The sequence below is a fragment of the Lutjanus erythropterus genome, chromosome 12, assembly GCF_056507025.1.
Source record: "Lutjanus erythropterus isolate fLutEry1 chromosome 12, fLutEry1.hap2, whole genome shotgun sequence".
Classification (NCBI taxonomy): Eukaryota; Metazoa; Chordata; class Actinopteri; order Lutjaniformes; family Lutjanidae; genus Lutjanus; species Lutjanus erythropterus.
The window spans coordinates 10,501,431-10,517,114 of record NC_139328.1 but is presented as its reverse complement, the minus strand read 5'-3'; the positions used below and the strand labels follow the sequence as shown (position 1 = coordinate 10,517,114).

The window sequence follows — 15,684 nt, the reverse complement described above, 5'->3', positions numbered from 1 at the left end:
TAATCTCCCTTTAAAAGAAAGTAAGAGAGGGCAAGTGAAGGGAGGGAGACTGGGGTGTGTGGTGGTGGTGGTGGTGGTGGTGGAGAGGAGCACTGAGCACAGCACAGTGCAAAGAAGAGGAAGAAGAAATTAAGATGGGGAAGTTTCCTCCTAATTTACACAGAGGATTAAAAGCAGCGTTCGGCTTCATCCGCTTGTGTTTTAAGTGAGGAAGCTGAGGTTCTACTTGTCATTACCAAATGTTTAAAAGATGTACTTTCAATAACAATACGTACATTGTACATCATTCACTGATTTTTTTTCATTACAGTTTTTTTTACTTGTCTCTTTTGCCTCAATTCACTGCTACTACTCAATTACAGTAATGATACGCAATCATCATTTAACCTCCTGTTTACCAGCTATAGTGCAGGCATCAACTTGTACAACATGACCCCACGCAAATAGCAACAGAAACAGACATTTACCTGCTCTCATAAATATGTCATTTCTAATGTTGATGTTGATTTAAGTAATTATTTTTTAAGAAGCAAAAAAGTGGCAGCAGGTCACGGTTAAGAAGCACATTTGAACCACCACTTCGATCTTTTAGAGCTTTTTATAGTAGTGGAAACTTTTATAACTTTTATAATTTGTCAGATTTTCTGTTATAATTTGTGTGATGTCCATCCCCCTTTTTTTCTTTTCTGTTAAACTCAGAACATATTGAGGACAGAAAATCTGGAGTTTATGTTAGATATATAATGATAATTGCTCAACTCTTGACATTAGTGTCCTGTCCACGTGACATGAAGTAGTGTGTGAACTTGAATTGCAGTAGCCAAATGAATGAATCCATCTCTTCACTTTCAATGTCTGTGGCTTCAAAGTAGTGCCGTTTTTTGTTTTTTTTTTTGGCACAATTTTTTCCTTTACCTCTCTGTTGATATAGAATCAGATGTTGAGCACAAATGGCAGCAAAGCATTTGCCAAGGACATGTCAACAAGGAATCAAATAATTACAGGGTCACAGAAAATAGCTCCCCCACAAACTAATTTTCACACTTGTTCATTTAGTATTAAACCAGGATTAAACTGGGATCATTGACTTTCCATTTATGTGCGATACTGATGACTTTGTAGGATACTTACTGGCACTGGCAGCATGTTGAAATCTCGTCTTATCATCTTGTGTCGTAGGTTCATCTCGTCAATCCGCGGTGAGTTGGTACCATATTTGGTGCGGAAGCAGTTCTCCAAAACAACCAACAGTCAGAAAATCAAAGACGACGCAGAGGATCAGAACCAGAAAAAGAATGACGGCTCTACAAATCATGGTCAGTGACATCACAGCTTCACACATTAAAGTCAGAGGCAAGACAACATTTAACAGCCACAGAACTGTCACCTCTGATCTTATTCATAAGACAGGCCTTATAAAAAGCAGACAAAGAAGTTCACCTCTGTCTTTCCCAAGGCATGCGTAATCCCCCAACACAGCATGTATGTATCATCATTTCAGCTCCTCACTCTGTTTTTCCTCTCTCTCCTCCTCTGTCTTTATTGTCCAGAGCTCCTCATCTCATCACGAGATGAGCTTCTCCTCCAGCTGGCCCAGGAGCGCTCCTGTTGGAACGACCACCGTGGTGACATGAGTGAGGCTTACCACGGAGGAAAACTCCGCTGCTACGTTCACATTATGGACGAGGGCCCATGCTACCGCGTCAACACGTTAGCTGCTTACATAGAAGCAAACCGTCTGGTGAGTCTGACATCACCCTGCTCCATCAAGGGTTTGTGTTAAATACACATTTTCAGATATACATCTTCTTTATAGTGTAATGCGTATGCTTGGAGGGAGTTCAGTGCCTAGATTTCTACAAGTATAAATAGCTTTAATTTCACTACATCAAATATTAGAACTAAGATCTGGTTCCAGCCTCTTAAATATAACAGTTTGCCCCTTTGTCATATGTGACAGGCATTTGAAGTCATTTGATCTTGAAGTTTTGGACTGGTAATTAGTCAAAAAAAAAGCTATGGCCATAATTAGCTTTGGGCAATAATTAGTAGCAATAATAAACAAATCATCAATAGCAATAAGAAAATTGTTGAATGAAAAGTTCCATAGTTAAATGCATTAAATACAAACCACTCTGAAAGCACATGACTAATATCCCCTGGCTCATAAACCGCCTATCATTTCCCTTAATAATGGAGTGTGCGTTCAGTTGAACATGTGACACAACAACGTAAACAGCGTGGAGAGAGGAAATGAAAAGTCTGTATAAAAAAGTCTGAATAAAGTGGTTAAATCAAACTTTCTTCCTCCTGCTCTTCATTAAAAACAGGTAAAAAATTATATAATTATCGATGTCGACTGAAACCAAACCAAACATTTTATCATTATACATTTTTCAGCTGTATCTTTCAGCCCTATGCTGACATCAATCTCTCCAGACATCACTAAAGTTTTTTTCTTTTTTAACCTCTTGTCCGCCCTCTCCTCTGTCTTCTCCCTATTAGGCCCCCAAGCTGTTTGAGGAGCCAGCAGTCCACCCATCTGCTGTCATTTCTGAGAGATGTCAGGTAATTTATAATGTTGTCCTGTAACATTTGTAAGCACTGATCCCATGGGTACCCGGTTAGTAGTTTGAGTAGTCTTAGTAAACCCATACGTCAGCCGCCCCTAACATATTGGTAAGATGGCGGCAGCAAGTACTGTTTGCTGTTTTTGTAGGGTGTTGAACTAAAAGGTGTGAAGAAATCTGGATGTCCGTGGAACTTTAACGCTGTGTTGGTGGCCACAGGGGGCCACCAACATGGAATGTTTGGTGGTCTTAGTGGTGGTAGTAGAAATATCATCAGTCAGTCAACAACTCAGATTCATATTTGTTCAGTTTTCTGTTATCTTACCATTCCCTTTTAATCAACAGCCTTGCTAATTGTGCTGCATCACAGCTCACTCACTATGATCTGAGTCTAATTTGCACTTTATCATCACTGGAGAGACCTGTGTGTGTATTTATGTCTGCGTAATGTTACTGTTTGTGTGTGTCCTCAGATGGGATCAGACAGCATCATTGGAGCGATGTGTCAGGTAGCAGATAAAACCTCCATAAAAAGGTCCACCATCGGAAGCTCCACCACCGTCAAAGAGAAGGTCAAAGTCACCAACTCCATCATCATGCACGGGGTTACCATCGAGGAGGGGTGAGAACACACACATCTCTACACACACATGCACACACTCGTTGATGATATGTACTTTGAAGTGCTGCTGCAAACACATTAATTTAGCCTGAAAAAAAATTAACCTTCAAGGCATGTTTATGAATTTAAGTTTCACTCCTCACATCAACTTTTGCTAGGGGTCGAGTTAGTACATGCATGCAGTGGAATTTAGTAAACAAAGATTTCAAAATAAAAGCTTATGTTGCCAGGAAAAACATCTTTTATCTCAATTCAAATTTTCATATTTTTACGTTATTGAAATTGTACCATTTAAGTCTCACTATCCCAAAAACCTTCCCGTCATCTATTAACACTGTTTGGTCTTTACATATAAAAGCAGTGGTATGCCTCATTCTTCATTCATTGCATATCTTTCCATTGAATTTTCTGGGTGCTCCTGTGTGCGAACGTGTGTGTGTGTGTGTGTGCGTGTGTGTCAGGCAGATGCTTGTGCATGTGTGTGTCCGTTGATGGGAGGTGTAACAGGTTTTGTTTTCTGGGCTCTGTGGGGTCAAACAGGGACCGCTGAGTTAACAATGCATCTATTGGTGTGCAACCAGCCAGAGATCAGTTCCAAACAAACACAAAGCTGCTGAAGTGAAACACACAACATCCATATATTTCATTTAGCCGCTAATTTACTCGCCAATAGCAAGTTTCCCACTGCTTATGGAATTTGAGGAGCACCGCAGGGGCTTGAAAGGTGAAGTCCAGACAGCAAATGTCTGGGCTATTTTGTAATTCTGTTGGGAAGTTAAGTAGTTTTGAAATGACGGATTGATAAGTTTCATCAATACCAGCTAATCAAAGTTAATTTTCATTTTGATGATCTATTAAGTCATTTATTAGGGTTTCCCCAATTTCAGTAGCTTTATGGTAGAATGTTTTTATGGTAGAACCATTTCATCAAATGGAAATCTTCTAGAGGTATTTTTACATCATTTTGGACACAATCCATTCTAATTCACTCTGACATATTTGAGAATGCTATCCTGTGAATATGATCCTCTGGAATTTCTCCAAAGGAAATAAAGTTCTGTGCATTTGCAGAAAGTTTCTCTGTACAACAGGAGTTCATAAGGACTAGCTCTTAGTGAGGGTATATGTCTTGTCTTGTTCGTCAAGTTTGTTTAGTGCTGTTCTATCTAGAGTTGTCATGATAACATAATTTTAATCTTCATTACAATACTCATAACATAAAAAATAGATACCTCTTTCAATAACATGGCACTATAATTTTTTTTTTGAAATTAGCATGCACACAGTGCTGGTATAGAAAAGGTCACTGAACACTGTCTGGTTTTGTTACAAGCAAAGTTTCAGGTAAAGACTGAACTGAAACGAGGTCTTGAATGGGCCTTCAGATCTTTTTTTTAATAACTTTGATACTTTCATAACTGCTTTTCTGAACTACCAAAGAATGTGCTAGAAATTCTCATCAGCAGTGGAAACAGTAGAAACTAGATATGTAACAGTATATTCACTATTCCAATGAAAAAAAATCTCAATGCCATGCTGTGACAATATCAGCCTTGGTATTAAAATGGTTCATTTGAATTTTATTTTATAGAAGGACTGCTACTGACTGATGCATTGTTTTGGAATTGTGCATACAAAACAGACAATTCATGCCAATTTTTTGCACATGCTTAGGTCATGGCTGGCTCTTTTATTTTATTAAAGAATGACAGCAGAAGCACTTTAAGTTTAAAGGAAAAACATATTTATACAAACAAAAAACATATTAGATTTAATATTTGATAAAGCCCGTTTATTTAAGTTGTCATTTTTCTTTGTTTTTTTTTTTTAATATCTTATTGTGGACTTTTTGTCAAAGCACTATCCTAACTTATTTTTTGGAAAATGTCAACTTTATTTCAGCTGGCATATCACCTTAATGCACCTCGAGGGAATAACAATTTCTTCTTGAGTGAGGAATCTTAGAAGGGCCATGCAGGTTGTGGCAGATATTGAATTTGTCACATTATAATTTAACTACATACCCCTGTCTGAATAGTGTTGCATCATGATCAGCCATGTTATTGCACATCAGGATTGCCATATGTAGATAAAGGTAGATAAAGTGGTCAAATTGACTGCTTTGTTGCAACAAAGGAGGATTTGTACAGAGAGCTGCAGTATAGCTACTGTAGAATTAGCATGTAGATAGATCTGCTCCGTCTCTTAGCCAGAAACTGCGGTGGAAAGAGACTCATCTTGGCCTCAAGTCTGGATTTTAATGCACTTATTCATTCACAGGCTCCTTTTCTTTTATCTCAATTTCTTACTCCTCCCTCTCTTTTCTCTCCATCGAGGCCTCAACGCCATCTCTCTCCTCTCTGTTGCTGTCTCTCTCCATCTCTTCTTAAGCCTTTCAGGGACCCCAGCCAGCCAGCGTGGGGACCCTCATCATGCCCATGTAGGTGCACGCACAAAGGCATGAAAGAACGAGAGAGATGGGAGAAGGGAAGAAAGAAGCGAGGAGGGGAAAGCAAGCTAGCACGCAAGAAAGAAATTGCAATTCTTTCTTTTCTTTTTCTTTTTTTTTGAGGACATAAGAAGGAAGGAGAAAGAAGGAAAGAAAGAGCCAGTGTGAGGGGATTAGCAGACCCCGGCCATGTCGCAGAAACCCCTCGCATTTCTGGTTTCTTTGTTTGGAGCTGACCAGAACTTGTTGACAAAGCGCTGCGTGTTTGGGAAGGGGGATAGTAGGGGTCAACTTTACAGGGGGGTTGGCACAGGAGGTGGGGGTTGACGTGTGTGTGTGTGTGTGTGTATGTGTGTGTGTGAGAGGGAGGATGGGGGGGTCATGGCAAGGAGGAGCCCTGGTGTTAGTAATTAGTGGTGTTTCAGCTCCGAAGCTTCTTTGGTGGTCTCCCTCTCTCTCTAATGTTACAAAACTCTGAATCTTGTAATCTCCCATCACCAACTACCACCGCCACCTCCAGGGTAGTCACACACACAGACACACACAAACACACACACACACACGCAGACACACACACACACACTCCTTTCTCCCTCTCCCTCCAGGCCTAACCACCTGAATAGAATGGGCCAATACAAACCTGTCTGTGTGTGAGGTGCACAGGGCCAAGTGTGTGTGCGTCACTGCCTGGGCAAGACCAACATGTGTTCTCCACCGGGCTCCCCAAGCTACACATTCTCGAACACACACACACACGCTTACACATACACGCCCTCCACGGTTAGCCGACACAGGACACACACTGTCTGTGTCAAGACTGTCTGTGTCTCCCCTCCAAGAATTTTATGGTGATGGTTTGGCTGAATGTGAGCGTGCGCGGTGGGTTGGCACTGCCGGCTCAGGTGGGACTGCACACTCGTAGAAATGAAGGTGCTAGCTAGAACCATATAAGGTTCTTTGGCTTGCCCCCATAGAACAAGCATGTCAAACTCAATTTCTTTCCGGGCCACATCAGAATTATGGTTGTTCTCAAAGGGCTGGTTTTAAATACCTTTACACTTTATTATTATTAGTTTAAGTAATGACTCATAGAGTGGAAAAATAGTGAGAAGCAGACATTAAAGTATGCAATTTATTTAAAAAAATGAAATAACAGTGATTCTGATTCCAGGAATTTCATCTAGGAGCCACCTAAGGGTATATTCCAAGGATCTCATCTAGAACCCACCCAAGGGGGTTTTACCAAGAACCCTTTTATACTCCAAGGATTTCATACAGAACCCAGCCAGGCTGATCTAAAGAGAACCCTTTTAAATTTCGAGGGTTTCGTCTAGAACTCAAGCAAGGTGAGCTCAATAGAGGGTCTTAAGGGTGAGGCTCTGAACATCCATGTCTCTTGAAGAACAAACCCTTTCTTCAGAGATAAATGGGTCTGGGGTAGAATCTCAGCCTTCCAGGAAGAACCCTTTAGGAACCCTTATTTCTAAGAGTGTAACACGAGGCCAACAATGTCTTACACACACACACACAGCACAGCACTGTGCTGTTGTTCTTTAATATATATGTTAATGTGCTGTCATTAAGTTCAGTTGATTGGATGTGTTTGAGTGTTCGGAGCAGGTGGGAGGATCCCTGATGGGGAAACAGGCTGAATGTTCCTACTGTCAGCTTGACCTCCAGTGTGGCGCTCGCTCCACAACTGAACAGCCAACAGTGGAAGGCTGTGGCAGCACTGGGCAGCTCCCAGTATGAATGTGTGAAAGTGTGTGTGTGTGCGTGTGTACATAAGGTACGAGGAAGAAAACAGAACATGAACCATAAACATGTTCGAATCTCCAGCGGGCCCAAAGAGCAAACAGCAGAGTCGGAAAATCCTGTTTTAACACTACTAAACCAATTCCCAGCAAAATATGATTCTTTAATTACTCAAGACCAGAAATGAGCCAATAGCTCACCACTGTATGTAGCAACTCAAGGTTTAAGGATATTCTTGAGTAGCTGTGAATGATTCATTATTGATAAATGTGTTTTTCCCCCTTTCTACCAAAAAGTTAAATCAAGCTTCTCAGAACGAAAACTGAACATTAAACTTTCATGATGGTAGGATTTATTACAGGTCTGTTGTATTAGACTGCGTTAGACTTATTTTTAGCCAAGTGTACATAATAAACTGGCATTTTAATTTAATCAGTTTAATGTAGCCTGGAGACCAGCAGTTCCCAACGTTTTTGTCTTGTGACAAAATGAAGCAATATCTTCTTGTGACTCTACATCCAGCCCAGTTTTTATGCCAGTTCAGGAAACAGTCACGAAATGTAATCTATAGATTTGTGTGCATGGATATAAATTGGCAATATTCTCAAATTTTCAAAGTAATAGCCCGCAACACACTTTCACTTTCTTTCACACAAGAGACCGGGGTTCAGTTCAGTGTTGATTGTTATTAAAGTAGTTATTTTAACCAAAACTGCAATCGTTTTCTAAACCTAACCGAGTACTTTTTGTTCCTGAACATAATCAAGACTTATATGGTGAAGCTTTAACCGGAAGTTGCATGTTTATTATTGCTAATTTGACTACAGAATGAAAATCACAGTAAATAATATATAAGTTTTAAAATGGTGCTGAGTTTCAGCAAAAAAAAATGAAATTTTGTGTCCATGTACACAAAAGTAATTGAAAAATGTGTTGGCACAGCACTGGTTATGTGGACATGAGCAATGAACAAATGTTTCATTTGAAGAGTTTTTGAGTCCAGTATGAACTGGAGTACGAATGATGAATAGTATGAACTATTCTACAAAGAAGAAAAAGTGTAGGTAAGTGTATGTTAGGTTTTTGCTTTTCTCTGTTATTTATGACCATAAAGATTCTTTTGGTTTTGGAAAGTTACTTTCACATTTGTTTTACATTTTATAGTCTAAATGATAAATCAGTTAATCATGCGAATAATCAGCAGATTAATCAATAAGGAAAATAATCTTTAGTTGCAGCCCCACCTCATGTGGAGTCCCGACACCCTCCAGGTTGGGAGCCACTACTGTTCAAAAAAATCGAAGCAGGCTGCAATTAATGTGATCTGTGTGCATGTGTTTGATTTCCAGGTGTAACATCCAGGGCAGCGTGATCTGCAGTAATGCTGTCATCGGCCGAGGGGCAGACCTCAAATACTGTCTGGTGGGAAATGGACAACGGATTGAACAAGGAGGTGAAGTCCACAAGCATAAACACACGCACAAAATAATGCTGTTAAAATCTTTGATTCATACATTTCATTTATTTTATTGATTGCGCCTCATATTTAAGTTTTTCTCCTAGTGATTGTCAGCACATGATGCCTCATCGCAACCTCTTTTGTCTCATTAGTCCAACTAAATTTACATTTTAAGCATTTTTGGAATTTGAATGTAGCAAAACGAGCACTGACCATTTTTTCCCCCCAAATTAAATCAAATGGGACACAAAAAGGGAAGACAAAATAAACAAAGTTTAGACAAAGTAGCTTATTAATTATGTTATTTCACCCAGCTGCAGCACTTCTCTGTGTCTGACTCAGACAAGGTGTTAATGTCTGTGTGTGTGTGGTATCTGTGTGTAAGTGCCAAGTGTTCAAGCCAACCAGGAAAGTTTCTTAATTCTGAAGTCTGTGTGATAGAGAGATTTGTCAGAGATTTTTTTATTTCCTTAATCCTCTTGTCCCCAAAGCTAGCTCAGTGTGTGTGTGTGTGTGTGTGTGTGTGTGTGTGTGTGTGTGTGTGTGTGTGTGTGCATGCACGCGTATGTGCATGCATGCATGCGTGTGTGTGTGTGTGTGTGTCACATTGATGGAGAGGTTAGAGAGCAGGGCCAGAACAGGACCACCCGGAATTCAACAGCAGCAGCCTCCAGCCACATCCAACACACTCACACACACACACACACACAGGCACACACACACGCACATATAGAGAAAGAGAGAGCGAGCTCGGCTACCAGACTGAGCAGCCTAATTGAGTGAACAACAGGGTGCTCTAAGTAACAACAGCGTGAATTTGAGCTAAACTCGTCTAAAAATGTTTGAAACCGTTGAGACTTTTTTTTTCTTTTTTTTTGCGTCCAGTGAGCGATCGCTGCAACAAAACTTCAGCTTTTTTTGGCAAAGGTTTCTCCCACTGGCCGGCAACGAGCTGCTAACATTATGCTATTGAACACTGGAAACTTGGACCCCTGGTTGCATAATTGTTTTGCATACACTGTATAGCCAAAGTTCAGTCACACAATTGAAAAGTTTCAGCCTATTTTTGTCTTTGATGGACAGAAACCTCTCTGTTCTTTAATATCCCTCTTACTGTCACTGAGGCACAGACACAAGTGTTTGTTATTGTATTTTGACACTTTACTCCATGAGCTCATTATATAATCTTGTTGTCTCCTTAATAGATATTTTATAAGGGATCTACTGTATGTGGTCAAGCGAGGTCAAGTGTAGTTAAATAGCCCAAAACAAAAGGCTTTCCAAACGTAGAGCGTACAACCTCTGTGATTCCAGCTTCTCAAGTGTGAATATTTCCTGATTTCTTTAGTTCTCTATGACAGTTGTGGACAAAACAACACATTGGAGGACGTCACCGTCAGATCTGGGGAACAGTAATCAACCTTTTTTTCACAAATTTCTGACATTTTATGGACCGAATTGTAATCAATTAATTGAGAAAATGATTGACAGATTGATGAAAATAATCGTTTAGTCTGCCCGTGTACAATCAAGTGAAAACAAATTTATTTTAATAGCCCAAAACAGCACTTTTTTCCCCCTCAGATGGCTTTACAATATGTACAGCATACAACAGTCTCTTATTCTTATTTTTAATTTTAATGCGGGAAGACTTTTCAGAAGAGCAAAAAAAAGGAGGAATCCTCATGAAGAACAACTTTTCTTCCACGACTGGCAGGAGGAGTTGTTCATGATTCCCCCCGAGCAGAGTCACAAAAAAACAAATAAAAAAAATCAAACCTAAGACGTAAGATTTGTTTTCTCTTTGCCTCATCTTTGCTCATAATCTTGTATCATAGTCAAGCCTGTGTGATAGAACAAAATAATACTTGTCAAGATAGAAAATGAGAGCAAAGGGCAAACTAATTAATTGCGAAGGGGGCAATCCAGGCTTCGAACAAAGCATTGTTCAAACCACTGACAAAGACCTGTAGTGGCTGAAACATGTTGGCATTTTAAATGAGTTAGCCACTATATTAAAGCCTTTTTAATTTCGTTACCATTTATTTTTTGGAGTGCTGGATTGCTTTCTTGATTATCCTGTTTTTTTCCCCTTTTTTTCCAATAGTACAAATCATACATTTGTGTTTAGCTGCAGTTGAGTTTACAGAGCAACCAGCAACCAACTGCCATCTCTCTTTTTTAAATAATTCATTTAATAATAATTTGGCTTTGCTGTTTTAAAAATTATATTGTCTGCGGTCATCCACTTCAAAACATCCCTCGACAGTTTTTGGTAGAATCAACGTCTGCCAGTTTATCGATCAGTTAATCTATCTTGGATCAGATTAGATTCTTCTATATAACAGATTTCAGTAAAGATCAACCTGCTCTCTTGTTTATTTTATGTTCTATTGTAAGAAAGCTCAGCGGTGTCTCTCGCCACCAATCTAGCCGGCTGACCGTAGGCTGCAAAAGACATTACACACCCTCTCTACTGCTGAGGCTGTTAGCTGCTAAGGACCACCCTGACAGTTAGCCACACACACACACACACTCACACACACACTCATGCACACGGAGATACACACAGATACAGGTCTGTCAGGTGTTGATATTTAAAAGAGCCATACCTCTCCACTGGGTGCTTTGATAAATACACACATATGCATTAAAACAGTGGACATATATGTTATACAAATACACGCTGACACTATTTTCTTATTTAATGGTGCATCTTGATTACATTTAACTACTTGCCTATAGAATATATGGTCAAAATAAGCGCTTCAGTCTTCTTCATGAACATATGTGGTGTTTTTGTGGGTCTTTAAAAAGTTTCAACTTTAATAATCTGAATTTTAGGCCTTAAAATTTCTTCAATACAATTTTTACAGGTCTTACAAATTGATTGGATTACAAAGTTAATGTTACTTGAGATATGAAGTCAGTCGCAGTCTTGATTTTACTTATGTGTTTTTGGAAAAAAAAAATGTATTTTGGTGTTTGGTTGAAGCCCGTTGAAAATAACAAATTTGAAGCTGATGCACAAACCAGGAATTTTGGATATAAAGGCACCGTTGCATGGAAAGTCAGGAAAACATAAAGCTTATTTTTCATGAATGGCTGTGAAATAGGTCACAAATTGCATATTTACTTTAAAAAAGGTCTAATAGAGTCTTACATTTAACTTGTTGAAACCTGCAGAAACATTGACGGGGCTTTCTCGCCTTCATTTCTTAATTCAGGTCAGAGTTGGATCTGTATATTATCACTGGCTCAGCAGGAGAAATATGTAACTATATAGGCTTAATACATTTAAACACTGTTTTAGCTACTTGTGAATCAACAGACCCAGATTGAGTAACCTCTCCTCCCTTTCTCTCCAGTCACTCCCTCTCCTTCCCTCTCCTGCTGTCCCATGCTCCATTTGTCCTCCCCTTCACACAGCGGAGCATAAACTCGTTCTGAGCAACAGATTCCTTCACACTAAAACCTGTCTGTGTGGATGGAACATAACTCTCTGCCACCGTTTGCTTTGGATCAGTACCGATGCTCGGAGATGGTGGGACGGAGGGAGGAGCGGCGGCGGCTGTTCTCCTCATGCTGAACTAGCTCTGGGTTGAGGGAGATAGTGAGAAAATGCTGGCAGATTCGGTTTCAAGCATCATCTATTTCTTTTTGCGAGGTTCAGGTAGCGGTCAGGGTGACCTAAGTCTTACCACACTGAATATTCTGGGACTGATTTCAGATAAATGAAAGAACCATACAGTGGATATGCATGTTGTAGCTCATTAACTACAAATTACATGTACATTGATTTCCTACCTGTCAGGCAACCGTTGTTTTCCATCTCAGTATGGTATCAAAAGCAACATGCAGAAATGACTTGATGCATTTAGTAAAAGAGAAGGAAGAAAAAAAACGAAAAACACACCCAGAATAAATAGGCATGTCCAACCAACAGAAGCGTCTTATCATAAGGTTCAAAATGAAAAGACAAATTTCTTTAACTCAAGAGTTGACAGTCACCAGCCAAACAAGTTTTAATGCCAGAAAGTTTACACTTAGCTCTCAGAGCTTGCACACCATGAAACACTTAGTCAGTTCTAAAGTTGCCATGAGACATTTGCAAACCCGAATTTTCAAATTTTTAAAATTGTGAACTGTTTATGTATTATTGCTAGCAAGCAGCCTTCCTCTTCACTGTCTGTACCTTTTTTCACGTAACTGACACCAATGAGAGAATGCAGGACGGCATGAAACCCGAGGCGTTCATGTATATCACACATTGTACTTGCTCGCAGAATTAGGGATGCATTCAAAAACTGCTGTTTTATAGCACGAACTGGTTTGCAAAAACATCACTCTGTGCTTTTAATGGTACATACAAAACCCAGTGGGAAGGTCCTTTACGTCTGAAGTCCGTATTCATCTTCAGTAATAGTTTTGAAAACATAAATCATCAAAATGTCCAGACTCCCGACACATTCTGTTATTTTAGGCCAGGTCAGATTGTTTTTCTCTTTTTAGATGTTACCTCAGTCAGCATCCCATGAATAGCTGCTTTTTATAATTTGACCAATAGCACATAAAAATACCGAAGATCCTCGGTCTGCCCTGCCTGTGTGTCTCTGTGTCTAAAACTCTTTGTGCGGCTCTCACAGACAGAGAGCAGAGGAAAGAAACAGAGACTATGATGGAAACCTTGGTCACTGTTTTTTTTTTTTTTTTAAGAGTTCTGACCCCAAAACCTGTGTGCTGTATTGGCTGGGGGCTACACGCCACTGCCAAACAGGCTGAAGCCCAGAAACATCATAAGTGAAGCAAAACATTAGAATAAATGAAATGCAGGCAGAGTGCAGGGACTCTGCAGATACTTCTAGTGGGTCATGAGTGATGATTTAGGGGGATTATGTTTATATGAGTTGAGGGCAGTGTATTTGACAGAGTTGGCCTGGCAAAAAGTTTGAAATTAGCTGTGTTACACGCCTGTGGCATCTGCTAAAATGAATGCATAAAATGTGGAAGGATTCTTTCAGGAATGCTTGATGGGTATTGAATCTATCATTTTTTTAATGATACCCAGCCACGGGTTTCATCCAACTGCCTTTGATGTAACATTTTTTTTGCGTAAATTAATACATTTCTCTCTCTTCTTCAGCCGAGAGGACTAATGAGGTGATCGTTGGAACGGACCAGCTGATGGAGATCTAGGACCCACGTGGAAGGAGTGGCATCACCTCATTAACCAATCAGAGAGCAGCAAAACACAGTGGACAACTAATTCACCGGCTGACTGACCAATAAGAAGCCTGGATGCTGCTTGACGGTTCTACACTCTCTTCTCATTCGCTTTTTTTGTACATTGTGTCCAAATAAAGATAAGTGCTTCATCCCATGAATCAGTATGTGGGTGTTTTTCTTCTTTTATCTTTTTTTAGTGATATGTGTTCATCACCTCAACTGTCAGTTCCAGGTAGATCTTTGTAATTGTTTCACAACACTACTTATTATCAGATCATTACTATTTCCTAATAGCAGGTTTCAATTACTCAATTTCCCCTGTTTGAGAGGGCGGAGCACAGCCTCGTACACAAATGTTCCTGGGTGTTTTCACGTGCGCACTGTGCAGCTGCGAGGACCAGAGATGGAGAAAAAAAAAAGCAGTGGGAGGGGTGACCACAATAGCGCGGGGGTTAAGTTTATTTGTACACAAAAATGGTGTATGTGTAGGCCCCGGACCACCCAGCTTGATCCTGTATCAGTTAACACCGACACCCCGCCCTCACGCACACACTCACACGAACACAGCGGAGGAGGAAGCTGACTCGCGCCTGACACTTTTCTCTCTTTTTTTTCCCTCCTCTTCTTTCCCTCTCCGCTTCTCTTTGCTGTCACAAGATTTATTGCATTCCTCCGGCAGAGCATTTCTTAAATTACAGGTTTGAAGTTCCTTAGTCACGAAGGAAGAGGATGAGGACAGGGATGTCTGTGGGAGTGCTCTGTGTGTGTGTGTGTGTGTGTGTGTGTGTGTGTGTGTGTGTGTGTGTGTGTGTGTGTGTGTGTGATTTACTCTCCTCTGTTTCCTATTGTGTCTGTGGCCTTGCAGGAGTCATTTAGACTGTCTCTTGTGGCTCAATTATGTGATGTTGCTCTGTGTGTGTATGAGAGATTATGATGTCATGTCGTCCCCCATCTCTACTGTACTTTAGATGTGATTGTTAGTCGTGTAGAGGAAGATGTTTTTATGATTATTCCTTTACCAAATGACTAATTACTAATCATAAAACTAATAGTTACTGATGTGGCTTTTATCTAAAGTCTATACTGTTATTATTTATGCACAAAACTGTAGTAATGCCAGGTAAAGAATAAAGTGTGAGTCATTAACTCATAAAATTGTTCTCATCTGCAGTCCGCAACACATTTGAATGTACAACTTTGTTGATGATTCTTGAGGTACGCTGTGTTTTGCATTTTCATCCTTAAAGGGGAATTTTTATTTTGTTAAAGTTGCATTATTAGAAATGTTGGATGTAACATTTTCCAACACGGATTTCTAGGAAGTATGTTAATACACAACTAATGCACAAAAACAAAAACGAAATGCCACCAGGTTCCTTTACTAATAGAGGATCCCCCATTAGCACCTGCATAAGTATTGGCTACTCTTCATCGGGTCCATGACAAGATCATTAGGAAAATGTTGATACTGAACAGTAACAGTAGATCAGTATAATGCAGTAATGATATTATCATGATATCTATGGAATTTATTTTTTAAATAATGGAATCAGTCAAATCTATCTTTATCTTTGCTTACTGTGTGTTTTGTCTCATTTTTGGC

General features: G+C 39.8%; 1 protein-coding gene across 1 annotated transcript in view; it reads left to right on the top strand.

Moving 5' to 3' along the window:
• The window catches only part of eif2b3 (eukaryotic translation initiation factor 2B, subunit 3 gamma), a 42,743-nt gene extending 28,504 nt beyond the window's left edge, over nucleotides 1-14,239 (top strand). The window contains exons 7-12 of the mRNA XM_084732781.1: nucleotides 1,180-1,316; nucleotides 1,551-1,741; nucleotides 2,506-2,568; nucleotides 3,044-3,192; nucleotides 8,746-8,849; nucleotides 13,999-14,239. Of these exons, the coding sequence (XP_084588907.1) occupies nucleotides 1,180-1,316; nucleotides 1,551-1,741; nucleotides 2,506-2,568; nucleotides 3,044-3,192; nucleotides 8,746-8,849; nucleotides 13,999-14,051 (697 nt within the window). The 3' untranslated portion in view covers nucleotides 14,052-14,239. The remainder of the gene's footprint in view (nucleotides 1-1,179; nucleotides 1,317-1,550; nucleotides 1,742-2,505; nucleotides 2,569-3,043; nucleotides 3,193-8,745; nucleotides 8,850-13,998) is intronic.
• The last annotated feature ends 1,445 nt before the right edge of the window (nucleotides 14,240-15,684 follow it).